General features: G+C 43.3%; 1 protein-coding gene across 1 annotated transcript in view; it reads right to left on the bottom strand.

Moving 5' to 3' along the window:
- The window catches only part of CLMP (CXADR like membrane protein), a 40,951-nt gene that overhangs the window by 8,396 nt on the left and 8,403 nt on the right, over positions 1 to 24,152 (bottom strand). The window contains exon 2 of the mRNA XM_071576392.1: positions 506 to 663. Coding sequence (XP_071432493.1) covers positions 506 to 663 — 158 coding nt within the window. The remainder of the gene's footprint in view (positions 1 to 505; positions 664 to 24,152) is intronic.

Raw genomic sequence — 24,152 nt, 5'->3', positions numbered from 1 at the left:
TGGATTTCTAGCCTGAAAATGATACATAAAGTGTACTTATGCTAGAGATTTACACTGGAGCATTTATACCGCTGTCAAAATAGACATCAGCTCATGTCACAATGTATCAAAGCAGTCTATAGGTCTGGCTCAGCCGATGTAAGATACTGCAGACCTACTCTTTGTGAGTAGTAAACTACTGTATTTTTTCCTGAAACTGAGGATTCAGAAACAGGGCCTACAAAATCCAAGGTCATTTTTGAACACCTGAAGGGCAATTCTGAACTTTATCTAGTGGTGACTGATTACATTTAAAGAAACCTTAATTGTAACGGAACCTGTTCCAACACAGCATGTGTGAATATCAAATAACTTTTATACCTGATAAATCTCTCTATATCAGCTGTGTTTTCTAAACATGGCTGAGGTCGTCAGAGCAACTTGCAAAGATCATCACAGGAATCTTGCTAAATCAATGGCTGGTGGTGTCAAGGAAGAAATAAGATGATTTTCTCATCTAACCTACCGCTTTCTGCACAGTTTCAGAAATGTGCAGCAGCCACTCGATGTCCAGACTCCCCTGCTCCAGGAGCCCCAGGTGGTGATGACAAGGCAATGTCACATTTTCCTCAGCCACCCTCTTAAACTCAGTCTGAGCCTTGGAGAGCCAAACAGAACAGGAAGCTGAAAAACAGATGTCAGAGGTCAGGGTGCATCTCTGCCCTGGTGAGTGTTACCAGCCAGGTTTTGCTGTATTCTTCTTTTGCTTCACAGCATCAAAAAAAACCCCAACAGCTTGGCTTCCTGGACAGATTGCAGCTGATTCAAGGGGTCATCTCTACACACAAAGGCATTTTCACACTGATACTGAAGCAGGAAGAGCAGATGGTTTCACACTCCAGAAGTCAACACACCCACACCTTCTGTGCTCTCAAAATTTCAGATGACCACCTCAGTTTTGCCTTCACTTCTTATTACCTTAATTTATGAGCAGGATTTCCACACAGAAATCCTTCAGAGCCCATCACTTTATTCCAATGTCAGTCTGACAAGGCTTGGAGTCTCTTCCCTAGTGATGTTCATGTATTTCAGCACTGGAAATAAAAGACAAGGCTAGGGAGAAGAGGGTTAAACTTAAGAAGCGTAGGACAAGTAGAACAGGGAAGTGTCTTTGAACAGCAACGTCAAGAAAAAATATAAATTATCAAAAACTGTTTGTCAGGATTTTAAATAGAATGAACAAGGGGAGGAAAGTGCCAAGTGGACCCACTAGAGGGAAGCAGAGCCCTTTAAACGTTAGCCAAGAAACCCAAAACGTGTGTTAACGCCCTAAAACCTGGCCCAGGAGATGATGCATTGCAGAAAAATACGATGTTCAATCTGCACGGTGTCAGGCACTCTCTGCTCGAGTTTCAGCACTACATCCATGCTAAAACTGAACAAAAATCGGGGATCAGTTCTTGGCTTTGCCCATCCCCAACTTCCAAATGTGGACACACCATGGTAAGTTCAAACTCAGTTAAAACCGACCCATAAGCTCAGAGGTATGGAATAGCACAAGCATTGGGGTAAGAGATCCCCCAGGTCTGCTCTGACACCAAATCAATTATTTCCCAACCAAAATTTCCTACCAGTGTTTTCCATAAGGTAATTTCTGGGGCACAAATGCCATCTGCCTTTCTGATTTGAATCCTCAGGGGACAGTTGGGTTGTTCTTCAGTTTTGCTGTTCAAGACAAAAATCTAAAGCCATGTTTTTTTCCCTTTGAAATGAAGTGAGATGAAATGTTTTGTTTCTTGGGCCAAATATTGTGAAACTGCTGAAAACTGGAGAGTTCACAGCACTGGGAAGTCACGTGTGTGACGGAACACTCAACCCTGGGATTACAGAGCAAGAGCTTAAGAAGTTCCACTTACACAGGCTGAATTTGTTCCTATACTTGTATTTAAACAGGGAATCCTGAGCCCTCCCTTTACCTTTAAGTGAAAAATAGAGGGAAAATGTTACATCCAACATGACACTTGTTCAGCTCTATTTCCTCAGGACCAAGTCTGCTTTTACAAAATTCCTTCTGTTCCTTCTCCCGTTCTCAGAGACGCCTTTGCATTGTTACCATGACCATCCCTCAGCTCCTAATTTATACTTCCCAAACATAGTATAAAAAGGTATTATGCACCTATACAGAACACACAGATTTGTAAAACAGGTGGAGCCTTGCAAAGGAATAAGCTCTCCTCTGCTACGTTGATCGTGGCATGAATTGATGACAGTGAAAGCTCCTTTTCAACCACATCAGCTGCTTTCTTTAAAGGGAAAAGTAATCCAGTTTATCGCTGGATTTGCTGGTCTCAAAGCTCCATCTGCCAAATACAGTTACACGTTGTGGCCAGTACGAGCCCTGCTTTCCCCTGAAGCTCCTGCCCTCATTAGGGCTGGCCCTCATTAGCTGGCTGATCAATAACCTCCATTTAACCACCAGGACAGGGACTGTTCATATTTTGCAACGTTTTCAAAGCCCTGGGCCAGCGGAGCACTGAGGGGGGGTGTGCACAGGACAGGATATGCTGCAGTTTGAAACTTGATTTTACATTAAAAGTCTTGATTAGCATTATAAATCACCTTTTAAGAGAGTATAAGAAATATCATTTTCACTCTTTTCTGGCTCGGACAGACTGGTTTTAGGAGAGCTCATACTCCTGCTGCCCTCAGCAAACATCTCTGGATACAAGGAAGAGCCTTGTGCCTTTAAAGTGATCATCTAAAGCCACCATCATCAGGGGAACGGTGACTATAAATTTCTAAAGCCTCCCCCTTTTGGGTTTTTTCCTTTTTCCCAAAAGTACCTGCAATCAGAAAGAATATGGAGCTGATTCACCATTGAACCAATAACCAGACTCTCCTGCACCATACATAGTTTTCTATAATATTATTTTTTGAAGTCTTATTAACCCCCCCCAACTTGTCTCTTTAAGCCTTATTAGTTCTGTAACAATGCCCATAAGCTCACAAAGAAGTTTATGTTTTGCAGGTGTTCTAGATAAGATCCTCATTTTATTTCCTTTGAGTCACCTACACCTGTGAATGGTGAAAAGGAAGCTCAAACAGCTTCATTCAAGTACTCAAATAGGTGCCAGTTACAGAAATTACCCACAAAAAATCCAGAGAGAGCTCAACATGAACAAACCTGATGCTTTCCATAGTTTGGGAAGGCTCTCACTGTAACAAGCAGTGATGAAATGGAAATTTAACTTTAGATAATTGCTGGGATTTATGGTATATGCCTCAAAAAGAAGCTAGAAACATATGCAGATCCCTCAAAGTTATTAAATTAAAAGCAGTTTGTTATTCAAAGAAGAATAAACGCTCTCTGAACTTGCCTGTATTTGTGTAGATGAGACCCTGTAAGGACAGGTCAAAGAAATGAGATGCTTTTCACTTTAAGTTTCGTTTAAATGGCTACTAGAGGAGAGTGTTTGCTTCTGGCCAGCCAGTTGCAGCAGTACTGGCCAGGACACACACGCATGGCAATGGCATTGGCCCCGGGAAGCCCCTTTCTGTGCTGATGGTGCCCACGTGGCTCCAGACCCTTTCCTTCCAAAGCGCTGGCAGAGCAGCCCCGTGCCTGAAGGGCTGGATCCGGCTCTCAGTGGGTGAGACAACGGAGGATTTTCCCAGAAACCGGATCCAAGAGTAACGCCATATGTATGCAGGCTCCGCAGTTCTTACCCAAAAAACCTCTTCCCCTTCCTGTGGGCAGCTCTTTGTGCTGTTAGCAGCAATTTGGGAAACGCTTCTTCCAGCTTGGCTCAGGTTTTGCTCAGCCCCTGTCCCATGACTTCAGAAGGAGGTGGGATTGTTTTTCCTGCGTGTTCGAACTGCAGCATATTGGAAGCATTATCCATGAGGCTAAAAACACCCCTTGGGTGGCAGTGCCAGGCTCGGTGCCACACCAAAGGAGAGGATGTTCTGTATTTTCGGGGAGAGACCATTGCCTTGTTTGACTGTTCCCTCTATTGTTCTAACTCAGGACACCCTGCAGACAAGGACAAAGACTGTCTCATCTCTCACCGATGTTTAAATCTCCAAGGAACACAGAGCAACAAAAATTTTAAACAAGCCCAAAGGCAACACAGGCAGTGCCACCCAGGACAAGCACAGGTTTGGCAGGGGAAGGACACACAGAGGAGATTTCAGCCCTCTCGGGCAGTTCAGCCTCACAAGCACAGCAGATTTTAAAGTGAAAAAAGATGTGGGCAACAGCCTACAGCTGTCTCATGGAAAGATGTCAGTCTTAAAGTATTTCTCAGAAGTCATTTCAACATTTTTCAAGGACTACCAATTTTGAAACTATATTTTAAGAGAGTTTGAATTTCAGCAGTCAGCCCTTTGAAATGGATGTAGAGGGAAGGAGCCATTCCTGGGTAACGTGGCAAGTGCTGAGTAAACTCAGACTACTGTGTATTTGGCCTTATCATAAATTATCATCATCCAAAGTAGTGTTTTCATGCCTGAATCCATACCCTGCTTACACATGTGTTTGTATACATGAAGCTCACTTTGTTTTCCTGCCTGTCCAATAACAAGTATATGTATAGACACAAATACACATATATACCAACATCAAATATACATAAACAGACAAGCAGAATCAAAGTGAAAATAAATGTTTTGCTGCCATTTTTTATTTGTAGGCAAACTCACATCCTAAAAGCTAAAGAGCTTCCAGATTTAAATCTTTTATTAAGTTCAGAAGGTTTGAATTAGGGAGCAGTGCTAAAAATAGATTATGCTTTTTAAAAAGTAATAAGTTGTGCTGTATCACTTAACTGCTGGCATTAGGAGAAACAGCCTAGGAAAGATTCAGAGAATCAAGGCACAAGAAGTGCATAATCATCCTTTGTAAACTTGGCCCAAACCATACCTATACTGAGCTCGTTTAGGGTGTGAATATTCAAAATGGATCTTGAAAAGTTTCAGTTGCTCCTCTGAAGTTTATTCTTCAGCTGCACTTACTAAAATTTATCTTGGCTTTTTATCAAAGATGACACTTGCAACAGACTATTCCAAGACACTGATGTCCAAGGAGGAGTAGAAATGCAACCTGTAATTTAACTGCAACACTCTGTTAGCACCAGAGGGAAGTGACTCAAATCTGCTGCTGAGGAAAACTTTCTTCCATACACCATCAAAAGCAGGAATCCAGTGGTATCCACACATAGAGTTCATACACTGTCTGAGCAATTTCCATTCCACCTGAGAGAGGTGCTCTGTCTGATTTCGTTCATTAATATCAAAATAATTCTTGGGTGAGAGTGTGACAGGAGCAGTGAATAACCCCTGATGTCAGGGCTTATCACATCCCCTCTGAAAACAAGAACAATCCCCTACAGACAAGCTCTCAAGTGCAACCAGTAACACTGTGGCCTGATTTATTTGGAGGCTTTCCTGGGATACTCTTAAAAGTCATTTTCACATCTGTGATTCCACTATCTGCAAATGGGATTCTTCTGAGAAGGAACTTTTGGCCCTGTAGCCCTCTGAATAACACATTCTTAAAATCCAGGGAAAAACACCTCAGTGCATCCAACAGCTGCATGTTATAGGCAGCACTGCTCATTTAAGCACCTCATTTTAGTAAAAATAATCAAAATAAACAAGAACTCCCTACTTAAAGTTTAAATTAGCCCAGGGAGAATAAATACCCTTGGAACTACGCCAGAGGTTTCCTTAAGCTGAACAATCCTGCAATTTTGCCTCACTATTCTCATGCTAAAAAGTATCTGAAAACAGAATAAGTCTAAATTATGTATATACAGAAATTATATGTTTGAGAGTTAAACACAAAAAGCCCAAGACAGCCTATCTGGTAGCAGCTCTGAACCACTTCTTTCCAGGAATTTAAGACATTTCACATTTGTTAAGAGTTCAGTCTTGCTGGAGTCTTGAAGGAAATGATTTACTAAGTTTCTTTATGAAGAAGCAAAAACCTTTCCCCCCTGTTCCCCATCCGGTGCTCATGAGCAAAACCTGAGCATGTTGCAATAAGTAAATTCAGAATTTTACATGACTAAGTAGGAGGCTGACAAGTACTTTTATGGCCAGAGCGTTACATCCTGAGCAAAACTTTCAGAGCTGCTTGTGTGACTTGGGAGTTAAATCAGCTCACCGCTAAAGACTCCGCAGACTGGTTTGACAGTCAGGTATTTAAGGCTCAGTGGGCCTTAAAATTAAACTGCTGACAGACATCTCCCCCCACCAGTGCTGCTCTGTACTGACAGACATGCCACATTAAGGCTTTGATCCCCCCTTGGACTCTTTCTGCTCTTGATAAAGGACAGCGATTTACGTTGGTTTATTCCAGAGCTATGAGGAGGACCCAAGAAGGTCGACACTCGACCAATCCTCAGACCACACCAGCCCTAACAGTTACCCTGACAGCATTTGGGGCCAAGAAAACATATAATAGTGTCTTCTTACAGACAGCTATTTTGCATTCTTTGCATGAGGGAGGAGAAGCTGGGGCGGTTCAGGTTTCCTAAGGATAATTATCCAAGCCAAGGCCGTGCTCTGGGACATCTGCTTTCTGTATTCCTTGGCTGGCAGACACACGAAGGCCAGAGGTGGCCTCCTCCCGAGAGCCCCAGTGCTCCCAGTGGCCGAGCCCTGGCCCCAGTGCGCGCCGCCTGCAGCCGGCTCCCCTCCGCCTCCCTTTGGTGGCGGGAATTTCCTTGGGAAGCAAAACATCCCAAATATGAAAAAAGTGAGATAAGAGGCGGCTCCCCCTGGAACCGGCTGGCTGTGGCAGGACAGAGAGGTCAGCCCAGCCCTGTCCTCATCCACACAGCACTGCAGAGGCTCTGGAAGTGGAACCACATGTGCTGGGGGCTGAGGCTTGAGCAGGCTGTTCAAACAGAAATAAAGGGGAAGATCTTGCATGTGGCAGAGTTTCCAAGTGGTGACGCGAAGGGTTTGGAATTGAAACTGCAGAGGAGTGAGGAAGGCCCAAGGAGAACAGAACACAACATTTCCCAAAGCAAAGCATCTAGCTTTGAGAGGTTTGCAACAACTCAACTGGAGTGCAGGAGCACCTGGAATTTGACTGGTGATACCAACAGAAATAAACAGCTGCAGAATCATGAGCAGTTGCCCACCAATCCTTCCCTGGGCAGTCTTGGATGAGCCAGGGAAATGATCTGAGGAAGGGTTGTTACCAGCACAGTGTCAGTGCACATGCTGCATGTCCAAATGCACCACATCTATTGTCTAAATGAGATGGTACAGCCAGGGCAAGTCTGAGTCTCCCAAAAACCCCCAGCAAAAATACAATACTCCCCAAGGAAAATTCAGGGTTTCCTTGGTGGATTAGGCAGATGAAAGACTGATCCTGCAGCACCCAGCAGCCAAGGATCTTACCTATACATTCATACAATGAAGAGGTAAAATTCTGTCCCTGAAAATGCCAAGAGAAAGTTTGTCTTTAGCACCAACCCACACAATTGCATGCAAAGGCTAGAGAGACTTGGGAATATTGGGAAAAAAGCCTATTGAAGCATTCCATTAGCTGGGGGCTTTCCCAGCCAGACAGCAGCTCTGTTTGTGCTGCAACTTTCCTTTTTCTCATTGCACTTTAAAAATCGAGTGCAAATAGAAGATTGTGGGTTTACATCCCTGGAGACCCAAGAACAGAAAACAAGGCACCAGAACTGCATCTTCCAATTTAATGGTTCACAGAGTGTTTGTGCAGAGGAACGTGTGAAATCCCTTTACCTTCTGTCCAGGCAATTTTATCAGTAAAATGGTCCAGGTATCTTCTGTTTACAGTGACTCAGCTCAGCCAAGCCTTTCAGTAATGCAGCTGCTGTTCTCAAGCTGTGAGGACTAGATCTGTACAGAGACCTTGTCAGTGCAGATCTCAGATTCCTTGAGGGATGAAGCACCTATGGCTGCCGGATATTCCCTTTCTCTTCAAGCATCTCTGTGAGGTAAGATACATACAAAGCTTTATGTATCTTAAAGCTTTGTGTTGAGGAAGACAAGAAAATTTGACATTCCTTCCCTAAACATCAGAAATTTCACTCCTTTTTCCTGGTTTCAAATGAGGCTTGAAAGTATGAGAAGGAAGATCATTTCAATAATAATTTCTAGGATGTCTTTTATCTGAGAAACGAGGCCTCTGTCTCCCAGGGAGCCTATTGTTGCTGTCAGTTCACAGACATACAAATGAAGGCACACAGAAATGAAGTTAATCTGCCCAAGGCAGACACCAAACAGAATCCAGAATACAAACCAAAAGAGACAGCAACAAAACTGTTTTCAAAATAGTATTTGTCCATCAGCTCTTTCTCCACCCATTTTGAAATCCAAGGAGTAGGTTGCATCAGCTGAGGTAACTGAAAATTGGGGAGAGAAGAAGAGATTTGAGAGATTGATAGAGATTCCCAATAAAACTGTTATTGTACTGAGGATTCCTCTCTCCTTTTTTTTTTTAATCCCTTAGTGAAGTGTAAGATGTTAACCAGAAAGCAGTGAACTAATTGTGCTTTTCTACTACTTTTTATCGTGGAAATTCAGCTTATTTTAAACTTGTCCAAAAAGGTATCAGTGAACTCAAGGTATTCACAGGTAAACTTCATTTCTTCCTGCAGCTTTCTCTCAGATCTCATTTTCAACAACATTTGATGTAGTTTTAAGGTACAGCCTTCAGTCCCTGCTTAGCACATCCATGAGATGTTCAGTTGTGGACCCATAATTGCACATAACAGGGTATGACATCTCACTTACCCACGACAAGCACTACTAATATGATACAAAATGAATGCCTAATGTATTAGCACTCTGTCACTTTTCATATCCACTCAGTCTCAAAGCCTCGGCCACAGCCTGCCCTGAGGCAGGAAATGAACAGCAGCAGCTCCTCCCCATCACCCCCAGAAGTCTTGTGAATGAGACATTCAACTTAAACACTTCAGAGATGAATCCGAAGTTCAGTCTCCAAGCTCTGAGCACAGGACAAGGACCAGCAGTGGCTCAACTCCAGGAGAGTTGTGGTCACAGCCACTGTCAATACAGTTATTTCCAGCCTCTATTCTCACCAAGGCTATAAGTAGTTAAGATCAGTGACTTTTTATTTACTCAATCCAGAAGCAAGAAAACTCAAAACATCATTCTCTTAGTCCTCATCTTTCACTGGCTTTGGCATGAATCAGGTGGAATTAAAAAGGAGGATCGGGTTCTTTATTATCTTTTCACTATGGTTCAGTTCCCTCCCCGGGTCTCCCCTGGAGTTTGGCACATCCGTGTAGCAGCTGCAAGCAGACTCTGAGAACATTTGCATCTTTTCCTTCACTTTTTCCACTGTTAATAGGAGTTTTGGCATCTGGACATTACTCTGAGGTCTCAGACGAGTGGAGGTGGAGCTCCAAATCCCACTTTCTGAATCAGAGTTCCAAACAGAGCAAGTGGGATTTACTGAGGAATGTAAGCGCCACTGCAAATGCTGGAAAAGACACCCAACTGCATTTTAGGAAGCAGGCAATTCACTGAAGCTCTACAGCCTGTGTATTAGTTCACACTGTACTGAACAGCCTGATCTTGCATTTGGAGAGTCTCTGTGCTCAAAATGATCCCAAGCTTCTTCCCAGTAACATTTGCAAGCCATGGAAAAGACTGAATACTGCACTCGTGAGAACTTGCATTGACTTGAGGGAGACAAGCACAATTTGGGAAACATTCTCCCTTTGGAGGGGCAGCTTTCCAAAGGGGAGCACAGCAGCTATTTCAACTGACAACACTACACAGCTGCTGCAAGTGATCCTGAAATCCAGGAAAGCATTGAAAAATCAGACACCAGAAAGAGGGAAGTGCTATTTAACCCAAACTATAATAGATTTCTGCATCCACACGTATGTTTTTATTTTCAGTGACTGTCAGGAACAGCTGAATCTCAGGTGTTCTCATGCACTGACAAAAGCCAGAGACAGAAGTCTGAGGAGGATTCTGCTCTCCACAGGATTGCAGCATGTGAGCTGAAGGCCAAATTCCAGCTTCTGGATCTGTTCCACTTGGCAAGAGCCTACAAACCTAAAAAGGACATAACTATACAATAAAGTTGGTGAAGTGCAGCTACTCAGCTGCAGGCTAAGAAACAGCCTAAGAAAATGAAATACTGGGTTTTTTTCACTTCTGTGAAAGTTCTGGAACATTTAAAAACATCTTGAAAAGTGTGTTTATTGTTTTTTTTTAACTGTGTATTTATTTACTTATAAACCTCTGTTGTTTCTTTTTTGGTCTTAGTGTAGATTTATCAAACCCCTAATCTTTAAATGTTCAAAGCGTGAATTAAGTTGCCACGTGAGATGCGTGGAAAAGGCATAAAGACTACACCAGAAAGCACTTCCATTTCACTTCTCTCAGAAACAGAAACATGATCAAAGTGTAATTATTCAAGTCCAGTTTTAACAGGCTTTCAAACATGCAGGTGGAAAGACCGAAACAAAGCTTCAGAATTCCTCGAGTTAAATAAATAAATATTTACCTTGAGGTAAATAAAACCTGCAAACTGCTGGGGGGGAAGAGGGATGCTACTCCAGAGTTAGACAGCTCAGAACCACCCTGAACTGGTTTCTAATGGTCATACCCAACTGCCTCTGCAGTAGAATGAGGTTGGGAGGGAAGCAGATGTTCCTCTGCCCGCCATGGACTGCACTGCCAGCAGCAGAAATGCATGTTACATGTATTTTGCATGTTTGCAAATACCAAGTGTTCTGCAAAGCAACTGGATCTGTAAGAGCCCAGGGCCATTGCTAGGGGGGAACCCTGAGTGGGAAGATGTAGCATCATGCCTGCCAAATATTCCTGTGACCTTTGCTCAAAAGAGCAACCAGCTCCCTGGCACACATCCCTCCCTGGAGAGAAGGATGCCCTGAGTGAGACTGGAGAGGCAGAGCCCTTTGAGAGAGCAGGGGTTGAGTATCAGCCTTTTGAGTGCACAAAAAGCCCTTTCTGACTGCTACAGCACATGACTGAGCCCTGGTGAGCAAGCAAAGGGTTTCCAAGATGCTGAAAAGGAAGAGGAGTTTGGAGTGGGGGAGCAGGGTAAAAATGGGATTCAGGCAACAGCTGAACCAATCTGCTAACTGGATGTGAAAAGGTCAGGCATCTTATCAGGCAACATACTGTAAAGGTCAGGTGGAGTATACAGAACTAAGCCTAGGAGGAATGGAGCACACATGGCCAGCTCCACCACTGGGTCTCAGTTTCCACCCTCCTTTTCAGTTCTTCTAAGAGGCCTGACCAACTTGAAAGCATCACTGAACTTTCCCTGTGTCCTTACTCAGGCTGAGGTCCCCACCACAAGTTGGCCAATGGTTTTCCTTAACATCAAAAACTGTTTTCATCAACAGCCCTGACTTACAAAGCAGATGTTGCATAAGTATTGAAAATCATGGCAAAAACTTAGTCTGACAACAAAAAATAGACTATACTACACTCTTCCTAGCTTGTGAAGGACTACTTTGGATTTTGTTGTGATCAAAGTATAATCTTTCAGAGACCCTTTTAAAACTGCTGTTGAGGACAACAAAAAGCCTGTAACACCTGCCATAAACTGATGTCTGTTTTACCAGAAGTGCTTTAGAATCACAGGATAGAGGAGGTCAGAGGGAACCTTCCAAGATAATCTGGTCCAATACTCTGCTCCAAGCAGAACTCAGTCCCTCAATCATCTTTATGGCCCTTGACTGGACTCATCCCAGTATATTCATCTCACTAGGAGTGTAAAGGGGGTACAGTGATTTCTGGTAGGACAGCTCAGGGTAGAAGAGGACCTTAAGCCCTGCTGCACAAGTCAGGTTTCCTGGACAAGCTGCATCTTCTCTGCTCCTCACTCCTGTCCCTTCCAATTTGTGTAAGAAAACCTGCATGCCTCGGGGATGCATATGTAAAGCTTACAGAGGAAACAAGGAAATGATGAAGGAATCAGAGCCAGACTTCTCAGAGGAGCAAAGCTGGATGAGACACAAGTCCTTAAAAGGGGAATTCCAATCAGATTTAAGGAAAAAATTTCTTTATCAGAACAGTCAATCCAACTCAGCATCTATGATTCTGTGGAGCAGAAGCTCACAGGTTATGGAATCGGCATCCTTGGAATTACTTGAAACTGGACTGGCTGAACTCCTGAGCAGCCTGATATAAACTGACCCTGCTTTGAGCCAGAGACCTCCAGAAAACTCTTTCAATTTATACTGTTCTATGACAAGCTCTGAGTTTCACAGCAGGTCAAACAGACACTGAACAGGCTCCCCAGGGTAGTGGTCACAGCACCAAACCTGCCAGAGCTCAAGGAACATTTGGACAACATTCTCAGGCACAGGGCGGGATTTTTGGGGTGTCCTGTGCAGGGCCAGAGCTGGATTGGATGATCCTGATGAGTCCTATCCAGTTCAGGATATTCTATGTTTCTGTGATTTTAAGTTCTACTCTCTGAACTCCAGCCATCTGTCAGCCACATCCACCACCCCCAGCATGGGTGGTCTGTGGGGATAACTCATAATTCATTTGATGAATTCAGCCTCTCTTTCTACAGGCAGTATCTGAGCAGGTCACAGCTGGCTCCAGTTTTACTCCAGCACCAGCTTTTCTCCATTGTGTGGACAGAAAAATACACAAGAAAAGTAAACATCAGACACATCACCTGATGTTTTTTGGTTGCCCAACTTTGCAAGTAACAACATAACTATTGAACATTTGGTTTTGTCCAATATATATTTGGGCAACACAGGAATTTCAAAGTGACAGAAAAATAACTAAATCATCAACTGGCCACAGAAAGTGGCATAAGAATGGACAAGACAAATGTGCAAATATTCAGATTTACCTCAGCAGAGTACTTGACATTATCCAATAATTCTCTAATTTAGGGAAGCAAAGCAAGAACTGGGGAGCTCAAACACTCCAGTTTGCTTCCTTTGGCTCCATTCCCGATTGTGATCCTGGAAATCCATAACCTCAGGCTTACGGGATTTACCATCTCTGCAAAAGTCACAAAATGTGCTTTCCTGCAAGGAATTTGTATCATCCCAATTTAGCCTTCCAATGGGTCCATTTTCTCTTCAAAAATTCCAAGGGTTCTTGAGCCAGAATTACCACAAAAAGCCACCAAAAATATTGGGCTGCTCTCTGCAGCACTCATGGGTTTTTGCTGGGTTGACTTCTTTAGGAAAAGCCATTTTCTGTAATAGGAGCTGACACAGCTTCTCCCCCCCTGCTTTAAAAAGGCATTTTCACTGAGAACAAAGGCCAGATAAATCACTGTGTGCACTCTGGTCTCTCTCTGCCTCCCCAAGCTGTTGTTCACCCTCATACCCTTCACTGAGGGCATCCACAGCTGCCAGTCCTGAGCACCTTTGCAACCCAGTCATCAAAAAATCTCCTCTCTATCTTGTTTGTACTTTACGAATCCTGGAATTGGGGATACTTCAGCCTATTATTTCTCAGGGGCTTGGATACCAGAGAAATAGAAAAGTCCAAAGAAAAGGAAATAGTGCATTCAATAAAGGGTTACTTATTCACTTACTTAAACCTTACAGATTTCATCCACTGGTAGTCAATTAATTAGTGTTTTTCCCTGCATAAGCAAAGACATCTTTAACATGACCTTCCCACAAAGCAAATTGTGCACAGTGCACAATGAAAAGGACAAAAAAAATCCCAACTCCCCCATGTGAAAATCTCAGTGTTCTCTTCACAGCCCATTGTTGAAGCTTCCAATTATCACTGTTTTCAGTTTGCAAAGGAAAAAAACCCAATCCCAAACAATACTGAAAGCAGAATTTGCCTGTGGATAACTAGGGACACAACAAGATTGACCAAGATCAGAAGGAAGCAGTGGCACAGTTGGGAATAAGATTTATAATTCATAATTCCACACAAGTCAGATTGAACAGAGGACACCTCTCACCTGCCTGCTTACAGAAGGCAGGAATTCTCAGTGCCCTGAACCACCAGGCCAACTCCAGCTAAACTTAAGGCACAGTCTTTTTGTTTCTTAATAAAACTGAGCTATATGGAGTGTCATGCAAGGGAACACTCAGTGCCAAGAGGAAACCATGGAAAAAAAGTCCATATGCCCACCGTGGTGACTTCCAGAGACTGGAACCCTACACAGAGCACAAAAAAAGTTTTTAAGAAATCAGCTTGTTTCCAAACAGGACAGAAAGTGAAGCCAGACCAGAGCTCAGGCTGTGAGGAGGTAACTGGCTTCTTGCCCAAAACATTCATTTTTCTGAGGCTCCTCCAGCTTCACATGGCTAAAAAAGGAAGTTGGAAAACATTGTACTGGGAGCAAGAAGTGCTACACCTCTCCCTGTATGCCTGGAGGAAGCTGCCCTAGGTGAGCTCTGGGCACACAAAGGAAGAGAAAACTGCCAGGATTTCACCCAAATCTTGCTTCACAGAGCAGGCATGGAAATAATGAGCAGCCACGAGCCATTCCTGACACTCACCATATTCCTGGCTGCTGCTCAAGAACTTGGCTGTAAAATACAGGTATCAGGTTCTACCACATCCCCCCCAGCTCTGAGAAACTCCAGGCCCTGAAGGAAAACACACAGGTTTCTTTTTCACTCCGTGCTGATGCCACGTGAGCAGTACCAGCAGTTCATAGCATTTCCCCCTGAAACTGGCACAATTGGTACAAAATCTAAGTATTTTCCCCATTATGACTAAAAATGGCAACAAAAGTATCCCTATTTACACTGCAAGAGCCCTTTTGTTTTCTTTTTTTTCCCCCCCCCAGGTTTTTTCTGCCTGGAATTGCCACGGCACAGGGAGCAAAGGCTCTAAATCCCCTCCCTCAGCTCTGCTCCAGCATCCCAGTGGTCCCTTCCATTATCTTGTGGTGCTGATTAGGAGACCAACGTGACCAGTTCTGTGCCAGTTTCGAATATCTGATATTAATTTAGTGAGTGGAGAATGAAACAGATATTTCACTCCATTTTAAGTGGTGAATTCTAAGAAAACCCCTTCCCCTTTCCAAATCAGTGACCCCTCCCTGCAGGAGGTTTTGGGATCAGGCAGTTACGTAAGTGCTGCAGGAACCGAGGGGGAGAATGAATGTCAAAGCTTGCTGGAACATGAACCCGGGAGCCTTGTGGATTCGGTCTCCAACATCCATCAAACATGATTAATTTTAATGTCACAACATTTTAATGTCAATTACTTTTAATGTCAGAGCTTCCTATTTACTGGTGCAGCCGCATTTTAGACCTGATAAGAGATTCCCCCAAAGAAGTTTTAAGATCAAATAAATAAACAATTCAGAATAAATGTGACAAACAAGCAGCAGCCCAGTGCCTCCCTGCTTTTGGAAGGCTCATGATGAGGGGAATCTATTCCAAAGGCCAAGAGAGTTGAGAAATAGAGCATTTGAGGCTTCCTGTTTTGAGTCAAATTACTACTTAGAAAAATTCTCTTCTACTCCCTTTTTTTCTAACCACACAATTTGGCTAATTGAAGATGCCCGTTAGACATGTGGTTTGATATTATTTACACGGGGTTAAGCCTTTAAAGGAGGATATACTTTGTTTAGATGCTGTATAGAGAATAAGATAGACAGTGCAATCTTAAAATTTGTACACAAAAAGAGAAAACAACAAGTTGAGACTGACGAAGAAACTCACAGAAGATGATGTGAGACCTGAAATCCTTAGATGATCAGGTGGCTGGATAAAAAACAGACAGCTAAATATTTTTTTGCAAAGCAACAGGGATGTTTCAAACTCATTCAAGTACTGCCTGTTTAAAAGCCTGTACTTTGATTCTAATTCCTCTGGTTTTATATTTCTAAGGACTGTTGTTTGTTAAGTGTTATTTTAACCAGCTGGAGAGGTTGACAAAGCCTCAAACCACATCAAGTTTCTCAAAAGAACAAAAGCAGCCTTGTGGGTATCTTTAGAACAAAATATGAGATTGAGGATAAGTCAGGCCTCTCTTCTAATGTGAAACTTAGGTGGACAACAAAAGATATTTGAACAGACAAGCTAACTAAAGAAAATAAACCAGAAATTAAGCCAGACACCTGCATGGTCTTTTCTAGTGGAAGAACTGACTTGTTCCACTCCCTGAAATCCACTTGTGTGCCCAACTACTGCAGCTTTGTCTCAGAATGCAGATTTTAAGCCTGTAACAGTTCAATGGGACTTTTGAAGGGCATAGTTCCACCAATGTTACCAATTTAAGTCTCACCCAATAATAAAATTGTACAAATGAAATGCATCATTTATTAACAGATTTTGAAGGCAGAATAGGTGAGTTTTGGTTGAGTTTCAGTACAGCTTTCAATGCAGAGATCACAGAACACCACTATGATGTGTGCAGTTTGACAGCTAGCAATTCTATCGGCACCTTTTCCTGAGAATTAGCCTTTCTTGCTCCACTGATAGACTGGTCCAGTGACAATTGAATTCCCTGATAATTCCTTGAAACTTGGTCTGTATCCTGCTTTTGCCAGGGTCCAGCTTCCAGCCACCAGCTCTTAAAGACCCTCATATTTACATTATTAGGTAGCTGCTCTCAGAGGGCTCTGCAAAGACAGAGGGGGCTAATCCTGGGCTCCATCAAGGCAGGGGGAGGTTTAGCATAACCATCCTGAGTTTTAGGTCTGGGGGTCATTAAGAACCGAGGGTGGAATTTCTATGACTCCATGAGTTTAATTTTCCCTCTTTTCCATCACAGCACCTGGCTCTGCATCTGGACTGCGTGTCTATCATGTCCTTGTGTCTGTTCACCTGGATACACCAGTGCTTGTCAAAGAATGTTAACATAAAAGGTAAGCAGGTAAAACATGAGGTGCCAAGAGGTGCACATCCTGACAGAGCTCCGTGTCTGACAGCCTGGAGTCACCTCCCAGCCCCACACGGTTCACGTTCCCTGAGCTAAACCCAGCTCAGCTGCCTTGCTTCAAACAAGCTGCAATCAGCCTTGTCCCTGGGCTTTGCTGCAGGGACCTTGACCCTGACCCAGACTAAGCAAATGCTCTCCGGGCACAAGCTCCTAAACAAAGCACCACATTCCAGTCATTTACTCATTTCGTCCACCTTGAGCCAGTCAGAGACAAAGAGCATGGCTGGAAGGCTGCAGAGACATCTGCAAGGCCAGCTCTTCACCTGAGGCTACACAAAACTCACCACAAAGCCAAAGCTCAAATCCCTCAGCAAGTTTCCCAGCCTATTTTTGTTTGAGCTCCTCTAACAGGGTGGTAAAGCCAGTCTTCTCTGTTGCAGCCAACTCATTGGATCCACTCAAAGTTCAGCAGTTCAGATTTATAAACTCAGCCAGAGTCCATGTTTTTTGTTTACATTTGGATAATGGCCATGAAACATGTTTTCCAATAAAATCTCAGTAAACACACTGAAACACATTTTATGCAAGTTCCCTTCCATAGTTCTGGTCCCTTTTCCCCATGGCAAGCTGGGTACATCACATCAAGATTGTGTATGTGCTAAATACTGTCCACATTTTTTTCTGTGTACACAGTTCTTAAAATCCCTTGGAAGACAGACTTGAATCACAGTGGGTTTGTAATAGAGCAGTACCAGCAAAACCTGACACATGGGCCTTGCCCATAACCTGAGAACAGCAGAAGCAAAACCTGACTTTGCAGTCTTTTAAACAGATTTTTTTTTTTTTGGAAAGGCCTACTCCTGCAGGGCAGAGATTATTTAACAAACTGACCTCATTAGTGGCTACTCACCTATGGTGAGAAGATATGATGGTAAGTATCCAACATTGCACTGTTGCAGACTGGCAAAGCTACAACTGGACTCATTTTCCTCAGGACTGCACAGTAAGAAAAGGAACACCCAACTACTAGAAAATAGATTCCAAGTGCTTATCTAATATATTTCTGAATAAATGTTATTTTGATGGTTCAGTGACAAGTTACACTAGATTTTTTTTTTCAAATTATGTATTTATTTATGTATAAATACATAATTTTCTCTAACTGCCTAGTAGTCCCCCATAACCTCATGCGATTCCACATCCTGCCAGTTTTGGGTTTTCTTCCCCCTCCACCCAATACTGGACCATTTTGGAGTGAAATAATCATTCAGATAAAGTGTTGGCCCTTCTGATCTTGTAGTTCCCACATCCTTATTTCCATGTTTGCTCTCAGGCAGGAGAGTCTGACTCACTGGCTGAATCTATGTGAGAGAAATTAAATACTTACTGGGGTTACCCGAGAGTTTCTGAAGCATTTGTCAGAGCCTGATGCAACTGTGACAGCTCACAGAGCTGAATCAAGGGCATGGATAACTGTGGCAAACCTACGGGCAGGAGGCACCATGGATAAATGAGTGCATTCCAGCTGGTTGCTGACAGGGAAAAACTGGCTGAGGAAGAGTCCCTCGGTTTTGTTTTTTTGTTTGTTTACCATATTCCTGTATTGTTTCCCCCAAACCAGCTCCTATTAACTACTGGAAACTAGGTTACAGGCTAAGGGGATATCCCAACCCTTACTGTACCTGCTATTCTGCAGCACATGCTCGTTACGGGCTGGCACTCAGTCCAGGACACAGCTTTAATGTGTGAATTTTGCACTGACAATTAACAAACCCATTTGCTATTTGGTTGTTCCATCTGCAGTGACAGGAATAGACACTCCTCATTTTCCTCTTCCAAGCCTGATTTTACCCTCCCAGGCTGCTCCCTGTGTTCCTTATGCCCAACAAGCTCAGCAAAAAGTTGCAACAGCTTCATAACACTGGAAATTGTTTGTTATTTTTGCTTAGTAAACAAGGGGGAAAAAATCAAATGGCTCCACAAATTGGAGCAGCTCATCAGCCCAGACTACTTCAGCCTCCATCTGGCCCTCTTCAACATCTAGAAACAAACCCAAAGTATTTGCCAGGCAATGTGTCTTATTTGACATTGATCCAGGATAAGATAAGAGGTGCCTGTTCGATCCTGAAGGATTTTAGGATGGTTAGAGGTTACCTGCCTGACTGGAGAAGGCAGAACAGGGTATTCAGAGCAAGATTTACAGTCTGGTTTGTGGCAAGGCCAATTCCCTCGATCGTGTCGCTGCTTCTGGCATCCTGCAGGACACAAATTGTTGTTGGGGAGGGATGGCTCAAGGAGGTGGGGGGGACATGGGTTGCTCAGAAATGTTTTATTCAAGCTGTTTATCCTGAGAAGAACATTATCCTTTTAGATTAAATTATCTGGATTCTGTTTATTCTAAACACAGGAGACAGGACTCAAACATTTCCTCCTTGAGGAAGTATGGCTGAGTGTATTTCCTACAAGATTTATAAAGAATTCAAGCAAGGACTTGTATGGTTTCTTAAGACTTCAAACTCTTTCTCCCTAAATGCTGAAAGAGCTGGCTCTGTCAGAGCACAGTTACATCTCAGTGACATGAAATACAAATGCAAACAGACAACAGCTATAAGCTCCCTGGAAAGGGCAGAATGATAAGAAAACAATCAAACTCTTTACCAATACTCCACATTTTGTCTGAAGACCCTAAACTGCATTGTGTAATGAGACGTTCCCCTTTTTACAGCTGGGGAAACCAAAGCTCCCAAAGGACTTGTAAAACCACCTCCTGGGATTACAGTTGAGATTAAATGAGTTAATGAGCAATAGAATTGAGTTTTAGCAGGGAAAATTCTCATTCCAATAGACTACAGCGTCACCACTGGAACTGGAAGCAAAACCACAGATTCCTGTCTTCCCATCTTGTCTCCTGACAAACAGTTCTGACTCCTTTGCTATAAAGATACTGCCACAGTTTAGATGCAGTCCACGCACTAGTCACTGTATTTACTGCAGGATGTCTCTACCTCTACCCACAGTACAAGGGAAGTGCCTTGCTCCGTGTGTTGCAGGAGACCTGAAAGGCAGATCATGAACAGAGCTCCTCTGCCCACCAGGCCAACCTGTGTGAACATCCACAGCCCAGCTCAGGGCTGATGCAAGTCTAACGTTCCAGTGTCTTCAATCCCTCACAGCTGCCCAGGACATTTTTCCTGGCATCTGCTCTGAATGTTCATCTATTATGTACCACTTCTGCATCAGAGGGGGACAAGAGAATATGAACAGTGACTGCTATTTAAAGTGTCTGCAGGAATAACACTTATCTGCTACACCAAGTCTCCGTTGCCTGCCCAGGAGGAGCAACAGAGTTGGAGGGTGTTTATACATCATGCATAATAATCATTACCTGCTCAATTACTGCTGTTTAGAATGCATGGCTGGCACCAAGTGCTGCCCCTTGTGCTGCTCTACCAGCTCCCTCTGCTAGGGGAATTCTTCCTGTTTTATTTTTAATTCTACATCATAATCAGGCCCCAATTTTGTGCATGTTGGCTCAGGATATTTTTCCTTTCTTTTACATTGCCAGTCTGCTTGTCACATCCTTGCTGAAGGGGATCCCTCACTCGAAGCCCTTCTCTTGGTAGGGTAGGATGGCCTCTTTTGGTTGAGGATTACAGGCTCTGACAGTGCTGACACAGAAAAATAAAATCCCAGAATGATTTAAAGCCACGAGCAGGGCTGTTTCCTCCAGATCAGGAATATATAGCTACTACTACCCTTTCCTTCTATAACTCAGATGCAGCCTTAACTCAGCTACTTAAACCAGAGAGAGGAATCACAGAACCTCTGACAGCCTTCCCCCTATCCTGCTCTCTTCACTTGTTGATAAGATCATAAAATGTACTTATCATATTTTATTATAGTTTTAATTAATTTATTATAATTTTAATGATTTTATTTATTATGCTATTTTTATTATTAATTTATTATTCTCAAAATAACAAGGAGACCACACACTGTCTCCCCTCCATGAATTAAAGTGTTTATGGCCCAGTGTCACAACAGAAATAACACTGAAGCTGGGACACTAAGGCATAAAGGGATGAGGTGACTTGGATGTACTTGAAAGGGAAGGACATCACAAACCTCCTAAATTCAGGGCAACTTGATCACACTGCCAGGCAGATCCACACTGGAAAGGTGTTACAAAACATCTTTTCAAGAAAAGGCTATGAAGTGAGTTCAGTTCCAATCTGCTTCACGCAGAGGCTTTAGAGACACAGAATTTTATTTCTTTGCATTTGTTTTTTTTCCCCCTCTCCATTCTGCTTATACAAGATGATCATTAAAAAGTGAGGAAGCATTTAAATCATCATCAAGGCTGGAAAAGCAGTGCTAATCCCTCCTTGAACAAGCTCCTTCCTTGCAGGAACTGGAAATTAATTTGCCTTCAGTGAGCTGAAGCTGTTCCTGTACTAGACCTCTTGCTATGCTAGGGGCTTTCAGTGTGGAGAGACGTTCCACTCCACTGCTATGACATTGCCAGGACCTAGAGATTTACAGCAAACATCCCAGATCCTTTATAAAGCCCAAAACCACCAGAGAAAATGTGCATATAGAGTTAAAAGAGCTCCAGCATTCTCCAAGCATGTCTCATCAGCACAACAGATGCCAGGAGCTATTGAAGTTGCTGTTTTTCTGCGGTTTCCGTGCACATGGCTGCAGAAAAGGAAATATTGAGAGGACAGTCCTGAGGACGGGAACTAGGAAAGCTACAGCCAGGAGCAAAGCCTGCTGCACACGTGGGCTTGCATCACATCGTGGGGGAGAGGCTCCAAGTCTGCTCTGGGAGGAGGGAAGACAGGCCCGAGTGGCACTGCAAGGGGAAAGGTTCTTACATATGTCACATGCCATTGCAAAGTGATAAAAAGTATTAGCATTCAAAGGATGCTCCTCGGGGGAGGCAGCCTTTGTCAAGATAAAGGACATTCCTCTGCCCAGCACAGCCTCTATTAAGTGGTGGTAATAAAGTATAAATGTTCCAGCAATAATAAACCACTTAGAGCAAACAATCAGCATTTTTACTGCTCACTATATTAACTTAATTATTCACTGAATACTTCTGAGCTGGGGTAAGACATGACATGCCATACACCAGTATTGTAATCCATAAAGTCAAGCATATGTGAATTATCAGTGCACTGGTTTCTGGAAACAAAGAATGAAACAGGGAACAGTCCTCAGCAGTGGAACAAACCACTAATAAGGGACAAAACTTAAATGTCAGTATTGTCTAACTGGCTCGTGAAAATCATTCTAAATGCATGAATAATCACCTTTGCCCCTCCATCTTTTTGCTTAAAGGTGTTTCTAAGGTGCACAGCAAATAAGGAAAGCATTAATCTGAGTACCTTCAGTTCCCAAGTTTTCTGCCTTCTCACTGCATGAATTTATGCACTGGAATTGCACAAACAGATGTTCATCTGGTGCCTGGCTTGTTTAGACAGCAAGAAGAGAGAAAACTAGATTTAAGATGCTTCGGATTGCTTTGCAAGTTTTTGAGTCTGCAGTGCTGTAGGGAAAGGTGCAAATAGGCAAAGAAACAGTCCCTGCTTCAGTGAACTTAAAATCCAGAGAAATATCATCTGGTTGGTGCAATAAGGCCCAGTTTATTCCATTCACTGGGTTTGGCTTTCTTCCTCTCTCCTGGTGATTCACAAGATGCCTGACAATGCTGCAGCCTCCACTGAGTTCAGTGCCTTTTCCTAATGGGAATATGTTCATTGCTATCCCACAATGGAAGCAACGTGCCCAGGGTATTACTAAATAGGAACAAGCTCAAGTCATTAAAGGAAAGAGTATTGTGTAATGCAGGATCGTTATCTTCAGAGGAGAGAGGATCAGAGTTTTGAGCTCTGCTTCTCCCAGGTCATTTTGGGTCTGAAATCACAGACAGCTGCAGAATTGTCTTGCTTGTTGACTCCAGGGGTAGCCTCGGGCTAAATGGAAGGAGCTGACAAAGCCAGAGAAGCCGGGATCCATTTGGCATAAGAGTGGCAGTGAAGGGAAGACTCTTCCCCCATTAAACCAGTGCCTGCCACACTCACTCTGGACTTCTGCAGCTCCAATTCTGCAGTGATTTCAAAGCCCTTTACAGCCCAGGAGGGGAAGTTTGTTAACCTTGTTAGTGCTCAGAACAGCAGCTGAGGCACAAAGCAGTACACCTCACAGCACAAAGCTAGTGTGACAAAGGTCTTGTGTCCCTACACTCACATTTTCCAAAGTGCTAATCCTTTATAACACTTGAAATGGAGACACTCAAAACTAACAGGCACTTAAAAATGGAGCCTGAATTACTAAATCACTGAGTCACTGGCCAAATCAAGACTGCAGGCTAGACATTCTGAATGTTTTTTTGACCAGAAGCCACTCACAATTGCTTAAAATTCCCCTTTGAAAATAATAAATAAATAAAAATCACAGCATTTGTCAAGACAAAAGCTGTGCTTTGTCTGGTTAAAATTCCCCTTGTCTTCAAGGGAGAGATTGAAACAATGGAAAGGAAGAAAGGTTTTGCCCACTGCACAGACCACATGAGAACTAGACAAAGCTGTGCTGTGGAAACATCCACCACATGGTGTGGATTCAGTAAAACAATTCCTTCTGTGGGATGCTGAGGTTCCTGCGGAGCAGCACCCAGCTCTCCCAAAGTGCCACCTCGATGACACTCTGAGATGGAAGCCTTCAATGGAATTGACCTGCCCCGGGCATCAAAACAGAAAATGCCACAACAGCATCAGGGCTGAAGGCCAGGAATACTTTGAAGGTCTCAGAACAAGCACAGTGCCAAACTGCTCATCTGGAATTGAGATGCTGAACTTCACTGATAAAGTGTATGTGGCCTGGTCTGTGCTCAAGTGACAAATGCCCAGTGTCTGCATGTCACAGCAGCATTGATTCAGCAAGGGCATACTAGTTTTTCCTTACAGGAAGGGATGGGGCTGGCACAGGTGACATCAAACCCCTGGCACACCAGAATAAATACACAAAAAGGAATGCTACCAGCACCCAAGGATCACCAGAACTTCATTCAGCCAGATCACTGCTTAGTATCATTCCCACTTTAAAAGTCAAGGGATCCTCAGTCACCACGTGAAGCTCGAATTCATTTGATGTTCTTTCAGAACCTGTTCAGGTCTTGCAACGTAAATTAACTCATGCTTTTAAATATCTGGCTCCAAACACCAGACCGGGTTTGCTGCTCATCCCTAAGTACAAAAGTCTCCCCAGTGCTTGCAGAGCCCTGCTCTTACTGGGGCCTTGAATCACCAGAAAGCAAATGAACAGTCACTAAT

This window comes from Pithys albifrons, chromosome 23, assembly GCF_047495875.1.
Source record: "Pithys albifrons albifrons isolate INPA30051 chromosome 23, PitAlb_v1, whole genome shotgun sequence".
Taxonomy (NCBI): Eukaryota; Metazoa; Chordata; class Aves; order Passeriformes; family Thamnophilidae; genus Pithys; species Pithys albifrons.
The sequence above is the reverse complement of the archived record's forward strand: the minus strand, read 5'-3'. Positions and strand labels throughout refer to the sequence as shown.